General features: G+C 40.3%; 1 protein-coding gene across 2 annotated transcripts in view; it reads right to left on the reverse strand.

Annotated features, from left to right (window-relative positions):
* Window positions 1–3537: 3537 nt before the first annotated feature.
* exd3 (exonuclease 3'-5' domain containing 3) overlaps window positions 3538–20539 on the reverse strand; it is a 47857-nt gene continuing 30855 nt past the window's right edge. For both annotated transcript variants that reach the window (XM_059358397.1, XM_059358396.1), the window contains exons 20-21: window positions 4837–4903; window positions 3538–4666 (exon numbers count right to left, since the gene is read on the reverse strand). In XM_059358397.1, coding sequence (XP_059214380.1) covers window positions 4305–4666; window positions 4837–4903 — 429 coding nt within the window. In that variant the 3' untranslated portion in view covers window positions 3538–4304. The remainder of the gene's footprint in view (window positions 4667–4836; window positions 4904–20539) is intronic.

The raw sequence follows: 20539 nt of genomic DNA on the forward strand, positions 1-20539 counted from the left end.
TAATCTAAATACATGAATGAACAAGTGAAGAATAAATAAAAAGATGAATGAAATGGAACTGAATACTTTCATGACGAATATAAGCATGACTGTCAACAAATTCAAGTTTCTTATATGTTTTTTTTATACTTGGTATACCTTTTTGTACCAAAACTATGGGTGCATTTAAAAACGAAAACTAAAACACTATTCAGTAGAAAAAAATACAAAATATTTAGCATATCCCCCCAAAAATACTATGTTAAATGCAGTAAGCCAACATTGTGGTAAAATACCAAATATTACTAACACAACAGGGTTCCCTAAACATCTTAAACTATCATAACATCTAAACTAAACGTATACGTCTTCAATCTAACAAATAAGCTCAACAGATGGTATCATTACAGGATGCTCTGCTTGAGAACCTGAAGGTCACATCTGAGGATCCACCTGATCCGTTCTGTCCAGGACCGTCTCTTGTTGTAACCTGGATGTGAGATTTACCAACGACATATGAGCAGCAGGTTCAGATCCGCCTCACCCTGCACTCACAACAATGAACAGTGAACTTCCCTTCCACGGCTATAGACACCCACTTTTGTAACATTATTCTTCAGAAGTGACAGTTCTTATAATGCATTTAGAGAAAGCTGCATTATTGATGCTGTAACATTATTTACTGCAACAAAAGACTTAAGCCTACAGTTTGTAATACATCTAAAGTTATGCAACTGGTGAATGTAGCTATATTACTTACATGTGGAGGTTGTGACCTGCTGTTCACACGTGTGATGCAAAATAAAAATGCCAACTCCTTCCAAATGACTTTGGAAGGGAAAGACTTTTAGACACAGCGAAGAGTCCTAACAGTGACAACAGTTGGGACTGAGCTAACAGCTAAGGGTGCTTTTACACCTGAGCTGTCTGGTCTGCTTGAAACGAACTCTGGTCCGTTTTGTTGGATAATCCAATTGGTTTTTCACTGGTGTGAATGCTCTTGAAATACACTGAAAGGGAAAAAAATACATTTTTAATTTGAAGAGACTTGATGAGATTAGTCCAGCACTTTGAACCACAAAGTGTACACAATGTGCAATATGCATACCTGCTGTCATTTTCTTTGGAGAGCCTGCATTAGGAAATTTTGGTTTGTTTGAGATATTGGGTATGAATGTTGTTGTGAGGTGGTTAGAGGCAGAGTTTGAACCACTGGTGTCAGTGTATAATTTAGCTACAGACCAAAAAGTATTGATCCAAATGACCTCAGAAGTATTACATGAATGTAAAAATACCTCATGCCTATAGCCTTTAAGTTACAAAAAATGGATTTCGGTTGGTTTGTAGTTGAGATTAGAAAACACTTTGTTTGTGAAGGTGTTCTGTACTTTGCACACTGTCACAAACAAACTCTGGTGCAGACCAAAGAACCAAACTCAGGTCTGCTAAGAAACAGGGGTCTCGGTTCGCTTCCAAGTCCACCAGAGTTTGGTTCGCTGCAGGTGAGAAAGCAGAACCAAAGGAAGGAATCAAACCAAAATACAGCGCATTCTGGGTGGAATTTGGGTGGTAATTTGAGAATCAACACCAGGCACAGAGTGGTCTAATGATGACATGAAGGCCCTTATCCAAATATGGTCAGAGGATCACAGAACACACACAAAAAATAACTTTCTTTAAATGATTTAGCAACAGAATGGTGGCTAATGGATTAAATAGTACAGCGGAACAATGGCACAAAAGTAAAAAAAAACTCCAGCAATACATTAAAGTCAGTGACTTTCTCGCACATATTCATTCCAATAGACGAAGGACAGATTCAACAGCGTGACATTCGTTTACAATGCTTGGTAGGTTTGATAAAGCTGTGGCAGCGAGTGGGACACACACAGGAAGTAACAGGGACTCACATGAACGCACCGCTAGACCGGCTACTACAACAATTGGTTGTTGTCAACAAAAAACAGAGAAGCTCCGATTAAAATGAGTGAATGTGACTTCAGTCTCTAGTCAAGACACTTTTACTCCACTTTATCTTTAAATAATAAATAGTTCGGTCATTTTTCATTTTTCATCCCACTTCTCTAAAGTTTTAAATGACTTGCTACTTCTTTTTGTACTTGCTGCTGCTGCACTTTTTATACTTCTGTATAAACATTGTGAAGGTGTCACTTTGGGCTCTGGACAATTGTGACAGCATTTCTGACTATTAAACAAAGCAATCCATAAATTGAGAAAATACTCAGATTTATCTATAACGAACATAATCATTGGTCAATGTTTAAAATGACAACAGTTAAATCCTGCTTTTATATTACTGCATGACTAATAGACTTATAATTTAATTTTATAACTTCTCTTTGCATGATTACTTTAATACTTTAAGTACATTATACTTACATGCTTTCTCAGTAGACCACACAAACCAGACATTGACAATCACTGCACTATAAACACTGTACAATATTTATATAATTTAATTTAAATGTGCAATACTTTGTGCAATGGTCCAAATCCAACTGATGACTCTGTCTACATGCATATAGTGTTCCTAAAGTTTAATTTATTGTTTTAATTGTTAATACTTTTTATATTTGTTTATATTGTAAATTGTTAACACTTTATATGTTTTGTTTACTTATATTTCGAGTTTATACTGCTGTTTACCATTTGTCTTTTGTGGGACTAATAAAGGAAATCTTAATCTTTACTTAAATAACATTGCATTACAATGCAGTAATAGAGTATTTTTTACAGTGAGGTATTAGTACTTACACTTACATAAAGGATCAGAATACTTCTATGAATGGTTATTCATTATATTATAACCAGGTTATAGTGTGCATGTTCTGGAGAAAAGCTTTCACCTTAAACTTCCTGAGGAAATGTTATTCATTGTCCAGCAGTGTCACTGAGTCATCCTGAGGTTCAAATCTCAGACTTTCTCCTGCAGCCGCTGCGATGCAAACACACTGAAAACACATTTACCTCAGTGATTCACAGTATGACCTGTCTTTGGAAATCACTGTGGCCTTTCTGATGCAAGTTAAATCATCAGTTAAATAAAGTGCACATCTGGCTGTGGTTAGGGGTTTCTAAAGATTTTATGAGGGTAAAAAGATTTTACTCAGCCTTTCAATGCAGTCTTAATAAAATGCATACTATGTAGTTGTTCAGCAAACACCAGAACATCTGTAATTGCAGAATTTTCCACATTAGATCTCTTGAAACTCTTTCGAACAATCTCTTTTTCTGCAGTCACACAAATCCAATGTGGGGTTTGTGAACAGAGGAGAGTCTGAGAGAATACAAAGGGATTCAGGCTGTGTGTGTGTGTGTGTGTGTGTGTGTGTGTTGGGTTACTCTGTGACCCGTCTGCTCTTCGGCCTCGGGGCAGGAAACCCCCACACTGTTAGTGTTACACCTGACAGACATCAGTGAAGCTTTAGATGATCTCATCAATCTGTCCCCTCCTAATCCTTTACCATCTGTTTTGTGAATTCTGAAACACATGAAAAAAATACCTGCACACTGACAAAATGTCTGACTTCTCACAGATTAATAAATGAAACGAAGAGTGTTTATTAACACATATTCAGCTTTCAGCTAAATAATAAAACATAACAGGAATTTAATCAGAGAATGAATATTTACAGCACCACAGACTGCTGAAAAGGCCAAAGAACTGAGTCCTGTTGTCATTTAACAGCAGCACTTGAATCAAAGCAATAAAAAAAGTTTTAAAATTAGCGTAAACATATCAAACTTAAAAAGATTTACAGCTTGATGACATAACTTCCCGGTTGAGGTAAAGGGTTCTCGAGGAACATTTCAAATAATCTCAATATGATCCAAACCATAAATCCCCATAAATGTGGTATAACAGTTAAAACAATAAGGAACAAAAAGTCAAAATGTGATCACAGCGTTACCCGTCTTTGGTGCAAGAAGTTTTGAACTTATAAACACAAAAGGTTTACAACTGTTGAAACTATTTACATTAAAAAAACTAAAAGCCTGGATTTAAAATAAAGACTGTCAAACATTAATACCAGATTAACAGGAGATCAGACCTCTCAGGACAGTCTGCTGATTCAAATGTAACAAATATGATTATTATTTGTTATTTCAAAGCATTTGAAGGTGACGTCTTACTAGAAACCCCATATTTATGACTCTTTTATTACTTTTATTGAGTCGATTAGAAAATGGAAAAATAGTGTATATATGAGGCAATTCAATTAGATTTCATAGCTGCTAAATGTTTCAAAATGTTGTCATGGATGATTTTGAGGGTAAGGTAAAGTGCCGTAGCTCTATTTTTGTCAGTTCTGCTGTGCTGCTGCTGCAGATTCAGTGTCCTCGTCCGTAATGTTCAAGACGTCCTGAAACATGGAGAGGACGCGACCGAAGTGAGAGCCTTCCCAGAACACCTTGCCACATCTGGTACAGACGTAGAAGAGCGGTATCCTCGGCAGGAGGGCAGGGGGCACGGTGTGGAGCTGTACGGGTGCCCCCCCGGGAAAGGTCAGGGTGTCGGGGTCCAGCCCAGAAAGGGGGGCCCATTGACACTGAACATACCTGTGGATTTCAGGGGTCACACTGGGGGTCAGAATGTCCCCAAGCTTATCCTCCTCTAGTTGTTGTTGTTGTGAGTAGTCAGAGATGTCCTGGTCCTGCAGAAATCCTACAAACAAAATAGCAACATTTGATGGTTTTATTCTTAAAAATTAAGCAAGTTAGCCATTGCAAGTTTTAAACTACACTAAGCAGAAACAGAGAAATGGGAAGTAGTGACTTGTAGATACACTGGTATATTTTAGTCAGTATCCGTGATGCTTTGTGGCTTTCACTGACCTTTCTGTTGAAGCATCTTGACCATGTCCTTCCTGGGCACCGCCACATACTGATCACAGTTACACGCCTGAGAGACAAAACAATCAGGGTTAATCCAAGTGTTTTCAGGAGCTTTCTCTCATAAAAAATGTCTTGAAGAGAAAAATATTTCCTTATTTATGATCTCCATTAGTTATTTTCATATTGCCATACTGATACTGCTAGACTGTTGTTTCTATTTAAACTGTTTATTTAAAATATTCGCCATATTTATGCTGTTAATCTGTTCATACCGCCCTATTTATATTATTTACATCCTCCAGATTTGCCACTGTCTTTTCTTCAATGTCTTTTTGCTTGTATATATTTTTTATATTCATATTTTATATCTTTTACTTATATTTTTATATTTCATGTAATGGGAAACGCAATTTAATTTCTCTTTATGTCCTGTACATATGGCAGCATTGATAATAAAGATGACTTGACTTGACTTATTATCTCAGAAACAACTTTTCTTCCCGGGGAGCTCAAAAAACAGGACAAGATATTCAATAAACACATCACATCTTATACAATCCACAACAAAATAAATATAATAAGAAATAAGTAGTTTATTTTCTTATAGCCTAAAATAATTATGCAAATGGATACGTAATACTGGGAAGCCTTAATGTCATGTATAGCCTCAACAAGTTTTTCTCTGAATATTTACTGTTCTAAATTTCTTTTTTAAACTGATTTTGCTGGTAATGGGTGAAATGCGGTGGTAGTTAGTTACAGTTTAACATTGCTCTATACATTATAGTTTTCTTTAAAGCCTTGGTTTAAGGTAAGGGTAAAGTGAAGTGTCTGGTGTCATGATAATGTCTGCTATTTGTGTGTTAACTGTAAATATAAGTATATAGGCTTTCTAAAGGCACATATATATTGCTTATATACTGGACAAGCCTATATGCTCGTCCATGCATCCCTTCCACGCTGTCCCTCACTGAGCAGTGACGAGCAGCTCTGTTTTCAGTGAGAACGAACTTGTTATGTTCTTGTTTAGATGCACTAGACCAGAATACTGGACAGTAATCAAAGTGTGTTAAGACTAAAGACTATTACTCGTTTTTTAATAATTGTTGTAAATAGAGTTATGAGAAAATATATTTTACATATTGAAACCTATAAAGATAAAGATTAGTATGATCACTTCACAGTCTCAAGCCATGGTGACCAACTACAAACAGAACCAGTATGACGCAGGAGATTAAACACAAGTTGGTTAACCTGTATTTGCATCCTAATTGACAAATTAACTGGTTGTCAGTGTTCCCACAAAGCCTGCATCGAAAGCTAAAGATATTGGACTTTTTTTTTTAATCCTTTATTTCTCGAGGAATCATTGAGGGCAACCCCTCATTTACAATGATGTTGAGAGTACAGAGAAAACACAATGAAGAACAAACGGCACAGACAAAACACATACAAAAACATTAAAAACAGTTGGAGTGAAAGGCAGAGATATTGGTTATCATAGTTTTAGTCATACGAGGTCTGAAGGCAAAAGTGTGAACAGCCGTTTCAAACAGACAAGGTGAAAATCCAGCCATCATAGAGGAACAGGAGCCTTGATAAAAATGTTAAAATATAAGAGACAGTCATATGTTTTTTTCGTGTAAATTTGTGAGCTTTTAAAATAAATGTACCACTTTATACTCAGAGAATACACATTTTCCTCCTTGTAATTTTACCACTTAAATTTCAGTTTGTTTTTTCTGAATATCACCCCCTCCCCCAGCTCCCTAACTATTCTAACCGACAATGGCCCTAATATGCCATTGTATATAGCAGTAATGTGTGTGAAACTGTGAGTTTGCTTTAGTAACATTGTGGTAAACTATAGTGATCAGAGTTCACTTGTTAAAGCCAAAAAGTGTCAGACATATGTTCACACCAGGTGTAGATCAGCATGAAATCCTGAGTTGACCCATTCACAGACATTTTTCCTTGCTAGTTGCTCTGGTGTGAAAGGGGCTAAGTGTTACCTACAGACAGATCAGATCAGTGTGTGAGTGTGTGTGTAGAGACAGCGTTTTACGCCTCAGTAACGTTCACATGTTCATGCTGTCCTGGCCCTCCATGGTAAAGGTCTCCCTGGTGGGACATTAGTGACCTCTTGTTTGCCGGCCCCTAACGTGCACACACACACTTGTCTGTAAGCCGTCCTGACAGCATGTCAGTGCTAAAAGCCTTGTCAACACACCTGAGCTCCACCCAGCAAACAGCATTCCACTTAGAGGTGAGCTGTAAATCAAACCACGCTCACAGACCTCACAAAGCAACATCCTTGACTGGCTCACTTCGAGACACTTTGTCTCTCTTTATCGGGGAAAAGTTTAATGAAGACTGCAAATCAGGAGCATGCACCCACCCAACGCAACAGTATGTCCTGTCCTCTGTGTGCACATGCAGAGCGGTGTTTGCCTCTGTGGTAACTGAGGCCAGGACAGGAGAAAGCGGCTAGACAGTGGAGGTGTGGGAATAGCAGAGGTGTCATCTCCTGTCTTGTCTGTGGGAATGAAGCTCCCTCAGTACACTCTGTATTCCCCTCTTTGTATTCTGACCTACACACACATGCATACACACACACACACAGACAAAACACTTTACAATTCGCACAGGCTATGCTACAGTGCGCATAGACCACATGCATACAAGTGCTCGGAGCGCATACACATGGCTCACACATACAAGTGTGGCGGCAGCCAGGAAAACAGACCCAGCTATTTGCTCAGCTCAAAGTTTCCCAGAGTAGAGCAAGCCAGAACCTGCTCTGAACTCTCAAGGCTAAGCCACGGACAGGCATGCACACACGCACACCGTCTCACACACACGCAACCTGGATGGAAGTAATTCTATCAAATTACAGCTGGTTATGAATGCAAATATGCTGCAGAGATCTGTTCAGATAATAAATAAAGCAAAGAAGTTGTGAAAAACAGTGATCTTGTGTAAATTCAGAAAAACATTGCAGTGATATAAATACATGTGGTGATAACAACAGATAAGCAGACAAAACATATTTGTGAGCAGTAAGTGCTTTCAGTGAATCAGTGGTTCTCATCGAAGTGACATGAGAAAAAGGTTAAAGTAGAGAGGCCGTCTGTGCCTTATATGTGAATGAACCCAGATGGAAGCTCGGTGCCTTAAGATTTGAAGCTCGGCCGGACCGGCTGATTTCTGTGACATTTTTTCCCGTTTTTGGCTCGCTGCAGGACATGGAAACATGATTTTTCCACAGCACCACCTAAATACTGCAGTACTCAGACACGCATTTGTCACAGAAAGCATGAGAACATATAAAAAGAGCTTCTCTGCAGCTCCTGCATGTCTAGCGACACAGAAAGCATCAGACCGACAGTGTTGTCAAACCAATCTTAGTTTGGCGTGTTTGCACAGGCAAAATATCATGTTTGTGATCACTGAGAAGCACGACATGTGGCTTTCGTCACCGCAGCCTGTGCAGGTCTGTCAGCGCGACTTTTTGAAGTTTTTCGAACTTATGCATGCAACCGGTCCACATTGCCATGTCCCTGATTGGGTTGTCAACAAGTGTCTTTTAGTTGCATGTCTTCTCTAACCGCAACTCACAAGCTTCTCCCTATGGCACCAAATGTAATGACTGAGTTGTAGTGAGGATACAGTTTTTTTGTCAAATTTCAACAGTATTTGCAAACAAACTATGTACTATGTAATACTGGCTTCAAGTCACTATTCTCACCAGGCTTTTTCTTGCAGATTAAGGCCCTAAAAGGGCTTTAAATAAATCAGCACTCACAAATAAAAGTTTTTCTTATTTTTATTTAAATCTCTAAAGTTTTAGGCAGTTGCTACATTGCTGCATTATCTAACTCTGTCTGTCTTTTGTTCTTTCTGTGTTTTTCAGGGAAACTCCTGCATTCTCACACTCCGTGTGGCCGCGCCAGAGAAAGAATGCTCCTTGCCGTGACAACAAAGGCTATCTAAAGTGTGATACTGTGTTTCAAAGGATGGGAGGTGGTGGAAAAAAAAGAGGAGAAAGGGGGATAGTGGAGAGGAGGTAGGAAAGAGAGGGAGGGGGGTGGGAGATTTTTCCCTAACGTTCTCAAACACACACACACTGCACTGCCGCTGTAGGCAGCTCCCATGGGAAAATCCTAGACCAATCTCAAAAGGCGGTGCTTTTAGGGCCGATGTAGGTCACATGGTCAGAGCAGCCAATTGGGCACCAGTGATTTGATTCAAATTGTGGTAAGTCAGGTAAGGGGCAGTGTGGGAACCGAGGAGAAGAAGAGCAAAAGGGGAGGAAGAACTGCACCATCGTTTCCCTTTGAAAATGTTGTCTTTTCCTTCTTAATGTGAGTTTCATGTCCAAGTGAAGGTTAAGAATACTTTCTTCCACCGTCCAAGGTTGCTGTGGTCAGAAAAGGACATAGGAAGAAGAGTAATCCTTCTAAGAAAAGAAAAAAGAAAACATACAACTTCAGAGATTCATTGTTTAATCCCATCATCCCATGTCTCTTGGACATTCTGCCATATTTGGTTCCCTGTCATTCTGTCAGGCCGATATAACATTTCGTCGCAACTGTGAAATGATGTCGATCCACTGTAAGCACACTGAACTGGAAAAAGCAGCCTCATACTACCGTAAAAATGATGAGTAAGGAAAAGCTAACATGACAAAAGCATTGACCTTTTTCTTTGCTTTCCCACACAGCCCCAAGGTTATGCTAGGTGACTTGGACACCTTCCAACAGCCATCGACAATCTCACACATGCTTTTAACTGACGGATGCAAACTGTGGAAAAGTGACCCGTTTTAATTTTCTTTGGCTGTGCAGAAGGAAGGAGAAAGTGTTTAAAGAGTGGAAACATCTTGCTTCATTTAGCACTCTTGCACTGAAAAAGCTGACATCATTTTAGTGTTAATCATTAAATCAAGTTATCTTTGAGTGGAAGCCTGAACATCAGTCGTCAGTCTGCTGTGTAATACAGAAACCAAAGAAGTCACAAAATCCTCTTTCCTGACAAAACAGTTACCAGTGCACATAAATACACTGATTTAAAATAAAAAAGGATATCTTGCAATATCCTACTATGGGTTTTTACTCTATGAAAATACTAAAGGGATTTTTAAAAATGTCTTACACTTGCTACAAGACACAATCACCATTTGAAATGCAGCCAAATAAGGCTAAAATTATAAAACTTGCGACCACTTTTTTCATGTTTGAAAATAAATAAGATAAGGGTAAATAGGTAAATAAAATTAATAAATTAAAATGGGCTGTAAGGAACAATGGTGTATTAGGGCCATTGAAGAAAAAAAAAAAAAGCAGGTAGAGAGAGAGTAAAAAAAGAAGAAAAAAAGTCAGAATTTCTGAAATGTAAGTCCTACATTACGAGAGAGAAAAAAATCACAAATGTACAGGAATAAAACTTGAATATAATATGTCATAATGTAATTCTTTCTTTGTCAAGTCATAAATTAGAAAAAAATCACACATTTATGAGAAAAATAATTGCAATGTTGGATCACCCTCATCGCATCACAAATACAAGCCCATGTCATATATATTATTTTTAACCTACAATGTCACTAATACACTGTCCTCATATGGCCTTATTGTACATATTTAAGAGTTTAATTAACATATGGCTCACTTAAAAATTAAGTAATTAAAGTGTATAATATCATGGGCAGAGAGACGGTACATAAAACACTGGGACATATAATTAACACACATTGAATCTGCAGTACAATATGATAAACATACAATTAAAGAACCAAGCATGTCTACAGTTAGGTAAAAACCTTTCTTGCATATTACCATTAATATTGTACTGCATTTTTAAGTAGTTTGGTACATCCTTTTAAAAGTAAATTCTTCCTGTATACATACTGTATTAAAACACCTGGAGAAGTGGTTACTTTTCTCCTGCAGCAGGAGCAAAAGGGAAATACTGCGGTAAGCTACTAAATGTACTTTCCCACAGTATCCTGAGGGTATCTGGCCAGTGTCTCAGCCCGACAGTCTGAGGTAATTACCAGCTCCGTTAACTAACCATTACCACCTGACAGCCAACCTGAACTTGGACCACAGAAGAGCCTGTCTGGGCTTGACATCACACACACCTTCCTCTGACTCACTTCACTCACACACATGTACAAACATACACACACTCATACTTCGCAGGTATGCAGAGGATGTAAAAGTGCACATGCAACTCTCTCTCTCACACACACACACACAAACGTGCACGCACACCCTTCCCTGACTCACGTTGCACCCACTCATTTCACCTGCAAGTTTCACATTAATTCGTTCTGATTTTCCCACGGATGCATCCAGTTCATTTTATTCTGTGCACACATGCTGCATATGTAAACAATATGGAAATTGGCACGCGGAAAGACGATATTACAAACCCAGGGAACTTGTTTTCAAATCATCCGAGACAGATGTGCTGGGGTTTCTATGTCAAGCTGCGTTATTATTTCAACACTGCTTAATTGCTCCTTGAGCTCTACTCTTTCAATTCTCAAGGGTTAAGGGTGTGTGACCCCGTCCGCCAACATCCATTTCTTGCTGGCAATAATGTCTGTGAAGAAATTCAATGAGCTTTTCTCTTTCAACAAGCTGGTAAAGAGGTCACATTTTCTTTCCTTCACTTTATATTCTAAAACAGTAAAAAGTTATTTATGCATTCAAAGAAAAAATATATCACTTTTTTGCATTAAAATTTAAAAAAATGACTAGTTGTATGCTTACATTAACCCAAATATTCCCAACAATTTTCAGACCTAGACAAATCTGTAATTTTCATCAATGTATCGGTCAACTAGCCTTCCTGTCATATCCCGTTTGCAAATGCATCAGCGATGTGGTTGATAAATTGGCCTTTTTTATCCAATAAATGGTATGACCTTAAATAATCATTACCAGAGGTTAACCACTGAACAGCTTCAGAGAAATACTGATTTTTAACTGCTGAAATAACAGCAATGGTGGTGAGTCAGCAATTTACACAATCTCACCAAACTACGTTTTTTGTTATTGTTTTGATAGAGAGATTCCTAGCAACAGAAAATGGCCTATTGTGCATTTAATCTCTCTCTTTAATCCCTCTGTTTGGTTGACTGAGTTAACTAATCAATCAATTTCATTTCTAATTACTCGGACTCCTAAAAAGACCCAAATGTAATATGATATTGTAGTTTCTACATAAGGTTACTGGAAGTGACATTACATTTGATATGCATCACATTTAATTCTTCCCATAGCATTAATATTGTACATGAGGTGTTTTAACAGGTCATCAGTTGCATTAGAAGATGAGGCACCAGCATAACTTCATGTCTCTGAACTCCAGAATATGGAGCGAAACCATTTAGTTTTAAGCAGTGCTCGTTGAGTCCCACTCCCTTGGTCTGTTTAACTGTTGCTCAATCCCTTTTTGTTTCTTTCTCTTGTCAACTTTGTGTTCCACTTTCGACCATTTTCTCACCCTCCACTTGGCCTCAACATTTCTGCCTTTTCTTCCCTCCCTTAGTCCCTCTTTATTGGAGCTCACTAAAAGGGGTAATGAAGAAGATAATAGTCTAGAGTCGAGCAGATAACAGTCTAGCCGTCACACAAATAGCACTAATACTTTCCCTTGGCTTGGCACAGCCAGTTCATTCTGTTTTTTACCCACTCAACCTTCAACCTCGACCTCCATCTCTCCCTCTCTCCACCCGAACCCGTCTTCTGCTCTCTTGTTCCACGTCTTGCTTGAAGCTCCATCTACCCCCTTCCAGTGTTCCCTTCAATCTCCCTCTCTCCTTCTCTCTAGTTGTCTCTCACCTCTAACCTCTTTCTTTCTCTCCATCTCCAAGTACTCTTTTTTTCTCTCTCTTCAGACGCCAGATAGCTGGGGCCAGTCTAAGCCAAACAGCTGAGGAAAACAACGTACTGAAAAGGTCCGTTGACAATGCTGCTCGCTGGGCAGTGGGTTTTGAAGAGGGATAAAAACAGCTCATCGCAGAAACATAAAAAGCTGGATTAAACCGCCAGCCAGCCTCTATTGATATGTTGCTTTTTGTGTGATGGGTTAAAATTAAAATAGCCAGACTAAACATCCCCCAGTTGGAGGGGCAATGCGAAAGGAGGCACATGACATTCAACACTTGCCCTACTGTGCTTTTCAATTGTAGAAGTTAATTCCTGTGTCAGTGTTGGGTTGGGTCGCGACTGAAACGAGCTCTGTGCTTCAGACAGAGCAGATCAGCCAAAGGTTAAACAACCAGTCCAATAACTGATTTGATGGAAACGTAACCTGAATATCTTTGGCTGTTAGACAATAATATCTCAAGTTTGTAGATCCCAGGCTACAGATTCTAGATGTCATGAAAAGAGAAGATATTCTAAAAGAAAGAAGAATTAATTAAAAAAATCACACTGACATTTGTAGTAACGAAAATGACTAAATATAATAATACAGCCTAACATGACTTTACTTGACAGTTCACTCCATTTGTCTAGATGGCAAAAAACTTGTTTGATTTTTTCTAAAACAACTCTATGTGTCAATATTATTATAAGCAGACATTGCAACTAAAAATATGTTGGAAAAATGCCATTAAAAGAAAGTGTTGCTAAAAGTGATAGCTATGGGAAAAAACGTTTCTGGTCATGTCTTATCTGTGTTATGCTGAAAAATCTTCATGGAAGTTGTGGTTTTTTAAATGCAAACAAATGACAACTAACTTATTTTAAAGTCAATTAATCTGTCGATTGCGTTTAGATTAATCAATTAGTTGCTCAATGTATAAAATGTCCAACAATGGGAAAAAATGTGTATCAGTGTTTTCCCAAAGCTTAAAATGATGTCCACAAAGGCCTTTTATTGTGCCCAACTCAAATATAGCTAGTTTACTGTCACAGAGGAGTGAGTCATGCATCATTCATCATTAAGGGTTAAAATTATACACAGTATGCTAATTCTTCCCGTGCCTTCACTGCACCCATTCAACCCGATATTGTTACGACATCCACAGCTTTCCTCGACATGCGCTAACAGTTCTCAAACTGTCACTACACCCACACACACACACAAAAAAACTGAAATTCCACCCACTCAACCTGAATACATCAACCTGAACTACATCTGTACGCACACGCAGACACACAGACACACAGACAGACAGCCCCGTCATGGGAGAGCCACTGGCAGATTCCTTTGCTCAACGTTTATCGCTGCCGGCGCATATTTCACCCTCCGGCCCCCCTCTTCACCCCTTCTCTCACTTTTCCTTTTTTCTCATCTCTTCCTGATGTAAAGGCACGCAGGGAATGTTATTGTAATGCAGAGTGATTCGTCCAGGACTGTAAATATTGACAGTGGTGACGGTGGTGGCGCTGGTCTGTTCCCTCCTGAAGAGCTCTGAGGGAACTGAGAGGAAACGACTCTCTCACATGGCTTTTTGACAGACAAGGTGTCAGTGTCGGGTTACCAACAAATCATTTAACATACTAGTCGGCCTTCTAAGAGGCTAATTCTGCAGCTTGAGGCATATGTATGCTGGCCAGAATCACACAGGTGTGGCCTGGTTTATTCTTTCATCTCTTTTATTTTCATGGCACCCAAACAAGATCCAGAATGAAACAAATTTGTCTCACTTAGTTGGCAGGCTAAGTGAGATAATTTTATCCTTTTGTGAGGGAAAAAATGGCATCATCTTGTGCAGAATCAACAACCAAAGCAGTATGGAGTGCAATCGACTGCTCCATCTGACTGTGAGGGTCCATCTGTGATAAATTTGTCATCTGCTGGAGTCTGCGCCTCTGCACGGACTGTAAGCGTGGACTGTACACGCCAGCAAGCATGTGAGCACATCCGTGTATCTAGACACAAGTAGCTGAGTCTGTTGGGACTTGGCTTGGGAAATGGAGGGTCACCGGTTCAAGTCCCTGTACAGACCAAGTATGGAGTTTGAACTGGTAGCTAAATGCACATGCTGGAAATCACCTCCTAGAAACTGCTGAGGTCCATTTGAGCAAAACCATTAATGCATGCATATATTCCTATTAATCCCTCTGGATTAATAAACTAAATTATATTATTTTATTATACAGAACTGCATGTGTCCGTGTCCCTTTTTGGGCTTGATCAGCCAGCAAGTATTTACACTTTACCAGCCATGACATATTTACAATAAACTGTAACTGTATGAAGATCAAAGAGGCCAATCACATGTTAAACCATTTTCAAACAACAATTAAGATCTCCCTTCCACATACAACCACCTGTTATTCTGGGACTAAAGTACAGACCTAAGGCACATGTGATCACAACTGAGACAACTCCATTTACTGAATGAAAACAATAATAAGTGGCTGAGAGCTCTTTGAACTTGTAAAGCTGAATTAACAACAAATCAGGCAATGCGGCTGTGCAGAGTTACTTAAATGTCCCATATGTGTGACGTCATGTAATAAACTTTAACCCCCTAATGAAGCACAAGTAGACTTTATATTTCAGTTATTTCTTTCTTAAAACAGCATTTATATTTTTGATATTTCCAACCGCATTTGACTGCAGCATTGTTAAGTTCACAGCAGCTGAACAAAAATAAAAATTGAAGGAGTGTGCCTTGTGTTGAAACTCGTAAGAGACATGCAACCAAATCCATGTAGTCAGCTTTTACAAGAACTCTGGAGCAAGTGCTTGTGTTTCCCTTTTACCTTTGTAGTTTTTAAATGGTTTTGTATTGAATTGTTTAATTGCGGTATTAATTTGCCCCTATCCCATGGCTGCAGATAGGCAGGGATGTTTCCTGTACTCTCTCATCATCATCTCACTGGTTATGCGATTAGCCACTGCAGTGTTATGTCTGTTGCATTTCTCCAAAAGCTGATTGATTTTCAATGCTGCTGTGTTTTTTTTTCCTGGCATGCTCTACGGTCCCTACTGCTGCAGCCAAAATGCAGCAAACCCTTGCAAATGGATAGGGGAACTGGCATTTTTTCGCTGCAACATCTGACCCATGCTCACATTTTTTATATTTATAATCCTGGTGATCACTACTTTAAAGAATGCCCATTTGTTCAGGCCATCAACAACTTCAAGGACGAAATTCCTAATAGGCTGCTTTAGAGCTGAGCCCAACTAATGGAGGAGGACATTATGAACAGGCAATAGCTCCAAATTTAAAAGTAATTCACACCCCAAACCCAGCACATTAGAGTCAGATCAATACCACAGCGGACCAGAAAATGGGTTGGAGAAGGAAACATATGTCTGTGCACACCAAAAAAGCTGGTGTTTATCTACAAAGAAAGGATAAGAGGGGTTTTACAGCGACCACAAATGACAAACGAGAGATGCTCCACGAGACAATGGAGAGATGCTGAGTGAGATAGCAGCATCATTACTGCTTCAAACCGTTACCAACACTGCTGAGCTTGTGGACCTACGCAGACAGACACACCCACACACATCTATGTCTGTCTCAGAGTCATCATACATATTATCAGCACACACACACACACACACACACACACACACACACACGCACACGCACACACACACACACACACACTGGACAGGCTATGGGAGGGTGAGATAAAGGCAAATAAACGAGGAAAAGGGCTCAGGGTTAAGTGGCAATAATGGTGTAGAATAAGACATCAGTGTGTGTGTGTGTGTGTGTGTGTGTGTGTGTGTGTATGTGTGTGTGTGTGTATGTGTGTTCAAACTTGCATCAAAGTGTCTCTGGGAGCCTTGTTCATGTCAACAGGAGACACAGGAGAGGAACCCAGCATTAGAAGCGCAGAGAGGTAGAGGGGGAGGTCAAAAAAAAAAAAGAAAAGAAGAGGGGGTGTGGGGGTAAAAAGGAAGCAGTACACGATAGTGAACAAAAGCTGAAGGGAAAGAGAGGACTGAGGTGGAGGAGGGTAAGGGAGGGTTAAGGAGAAGTGGGTCGGAGGTGAGAGGTTGGGGTATTAGGCCAGGGGAGGGGAGGGGACTCGCGGTAAAGGGGTTCACCTCTAGTGTGAATGCAATGAGGTAAAACCAAAAAGAAAGCATGATGGAGAGAGTTCCTGTGTCATACACCCTCTTTAATTCCACCCTTCCTTCCCTCCCTCCGCTCCTCTGCCCCCTTCCCTCCCTCCACCGCTGCTCCCTCTCTGCGACCGGCCCCAGCAAATTCCCTAGGGCCAGGGGCAGTCCCCTTTCAGTCTCCAGTGACACAGTAATTAGAAGTGTGGGAACTGAATCCGTCCCTCTTTCTGAGCCCCGCACTCCCACCCGCACCCCTCCCTCCCTCCCTCCGTTGCTCCCTCCTTTCGCTGGCCCTTGCCCCCCCCCCTTTGCCAGGTCCCGGCTCCTACCCTTCCCCTCCACTTCCTTTGCCACCTCTCTTTTTGCACCCTACCTCGCTCTCAATCCCAGGAAGTAGCATCTACCCTGAGAAACAAGCCTCACATGAGGTTAGAGGGACATATGTTGACATCTCAGGCTTGATATTGACCTCATATTAAAAACAATGTATCTGCATCATCCACATCTAATATGATGGATGCCTTCAAATGCATACAATTTATATGTTTAATAAGGACACTGAATATCACCTACTGGCAGATTCAATTAAAAATGGTGTATCTAATGAGAACCCATATTGGCTTAATCCTCATGGGCCACCTGTGATGTCCATGGGAGCAACAGATCACACACACTCACACACGCACACTCTCAACCCCTATACCCTTCATTCACCCCCCTTCTATCCACCCCACCTCACCCCCGCCTTCTCTACAGCCACAGAGTCCCCTATCTCTTCGAACAGAGCAACGCTGTCTATCCCGCTCTCTGTCAAGCCCACCACCACCACCCCAACCCCCCATTCGCTATCTCCGCCGCGATAACCATGGGAACAGCAGCACTGTGGGAACGGGCCACCAGTTGACCAAAATAGACAGCAGGAAAATGGAGGGAAAGAAAGAAAGAAAGGGCTCCCTGCATCCAAGGAGGCCTGTGTGTGTGTGTGTGTGTGTGTGTGTGTGTGTGTGTGTATGTGTGTGTGTGTGTGTGTGTGTGTGTAGGAGGTCCATGGGATCATCCAGACAGACAGGTACTCAGGCACTCTAGTCACCTCTGGTTTCCACCAGCAACAAAGGGGACACTGGGTGGCTTGAGTTGCTACATTAATTCATTATTGGATATGCGGCTTTGGTTTGAGTTGGTGGGACATAGTGAAAGCTTTCCTTCTCACACACACACTTAACGGTCCTACAGTCACAAGATAGCAGCGTCCCACGCAAAAAGGCTACACCCTTAACCACAAAAACTCACACCCTCACTGCACACTAATGCTGCAACATCACACACCCAGCCACACCCGCAACCAGCCACCTCTAAAAGCACACGTGCAAACACAAGCACTCAGAGTGAAAGTTTACATAAGTCAGGAATGAGATGACTGCAATGACTGGCATTCAAACGTTTTAAACAATGGTACAAAGACAGCTTCCGACCAATACCACGGGAGAGGAGATTTGTACGAGATTAATGAAAGTACCAAAAAACTATCTTTAATGATAATAAATATTGACTGATGTGTGTAGGGGTGTTCCAGACAAAGACGGTTCATTGTCTAATCTGATTGGTCTAATTTAGGGTTGCAACAATATTAGATTTTCATCAAGAAGTCTCAGAAAACATTGTGGAATTATGGTATTAGAGATAAAGCTGTTACACAGGCCCCATTTGAAGAAAGAAAAATAGGAGGTAAATGGAGCAGGACCTTAAAAAAGTCTATTATTAACAGTATTAATAAGACAATATTTACTTCAAAATAGAATATTATATTAGCTATTTGCCTTTTCTTTTAAATCATGGTTGCTCTTCATGTGCATCATCACCTCATTGTTGACAAAAAGCTAATGTAATATTGTATAATATCTAGGGTAATCTTGACAATTTGTCCAGTCTTAATTTCTTTTCACTATAAAGTAACTTAAATAAGGGCTATTATTATTATGATTTCATTATCTGCTTTTGGAGACCATTGTGTTTCTTATTTTCTATGCATCAGAGTCTTATTGGGTCTTACTACTCGTAGAAAAATATGATTGGATATCGGAGATGTAATTCCCTCCTATGATAACATCGAAACCTGAATTCAAACGTCAACATATCAGGATTCAAAGGAAAATCTACCATAGCAGACTTGCGTATCAAAACTGCTTATATCGGTCGTTTGATAAGTACAGGCGATGCCGCTGGTCTCTAGTGAGTACACACAAAACTACATGCATGCGAAGACATTTCTCAGCCTTCATGGCATAAGTCAAAACGCTGAGCTGCAGTTCCTATGAGAAACATTAGACACTGGTTTTCCTTGGCCTCAAAGAGGAGGAGGAAATGGGGAAAGACGCAAGTTGCGCATCATCATCTGCATCTTTTTTTTTTTTTTTTTTACCTAGTGCGGGTCTAATTTTCCATCCCATTTATATCCTGCATGTCTCTCAGTAGCTTAGAAGTCCACAAAATCCAAAGTCTTGGCTCCCACTCTTATTTGATCTCCCCTTCTCTTTCACCAGAACTTAAAGCATTTATCTATACTCAGTCTCCCATCTTCTCTTTACTCTTTTCTCTTCTGATTTCTATCAATCTTTCTACCCTCTCTATCTACCCCCCCTTTGCTCTTTCAGGCCTTTCCCAGGCCAAGCAGCCTGACCTCTTCTGCCTTCTACCTCTTTGCTCCCTCAGGGGGGACCATGACCATTCCCACCCCGCAAGGACTTTCACTTTAATCCGACTCTGTGAGTTGGAGACGAGAAAGAGAGAACAAAACACAGAAAATGTGTGTTAGTGTGTGCGTGTGGCTGCCAAGCCTGCAGCTCCCAAAGCAAACAGACTTCTAACCTCCTGATAGCATCACATCACGCAAACTGCAGGCTTTGGGAAGAACCAAGGCAAGACTTAGTTTAAAGTTTTAAGGCAGAGCTGGCCTCACATTCCCAAGACCTGCACATGTATGTACAAGCAGTAGAACGCGACGCAAACGCTGGTCAAACATTTAAAGAATGTTCACAGAATGTACAGACCTACACCCAGAACATAAACTGTGAAAACACACAGTCGCGTCGGTGATGTACGCAGCTTCACACATCAGAGTAACAAGTAAGAAAACAGCAATATATCACAGCATCAACTGTGAAATGCAACACACACACAAAGTACAGTGGTTGAGTTCACAAACCACAGACTGTGGGGGGTTACCATCTATTATCTCTGTCTCCATGAGGTTTAAATTTAATTGTTGACACAACTCATTCTCGGAAACTGCACGCACACACACACACACACACAGACAGACACACACACACACACACACACACACACACACACACAGACTGCACTAACACACAGCGTGCACTTACACACGGGTGTTGAAAAAAATAAACTCAGCCCACAATGGATGGGGTTATTGTTGTAAAACGACATAGGTCAGAGGTTCCGAGCCTTGCTGGTTTTCTATCCCATCAGTTGTGTTAACCACATTCACGTGACACTGATGGTGTAAATCAGTTCTTGACTGATGCTTGAATAAAACCCTGCTGGGCTCTGGTTCCTGTGGGGGGTACATGTCTTGCACACACTTTAAGATTTGACAGAAACTGGGAGCCATGCAGCATCCACCTTTTTA

Source organism: Centropristis striata, chromosome 19 (assembly GCF_030273125.1).
Source record: "Centropristis striata isolate RG_2023a ecotype Rhode Island chromosome 19, C.striata_1.0, whole genome shotgun sequence".
Classification (NCBI taxonomy): domain Eukaryota; kingdom Metazoa; phylum Chordata; class Actinopteri; order Perciformes; family Serranidae; genus Centropristis; species Centropristis striata.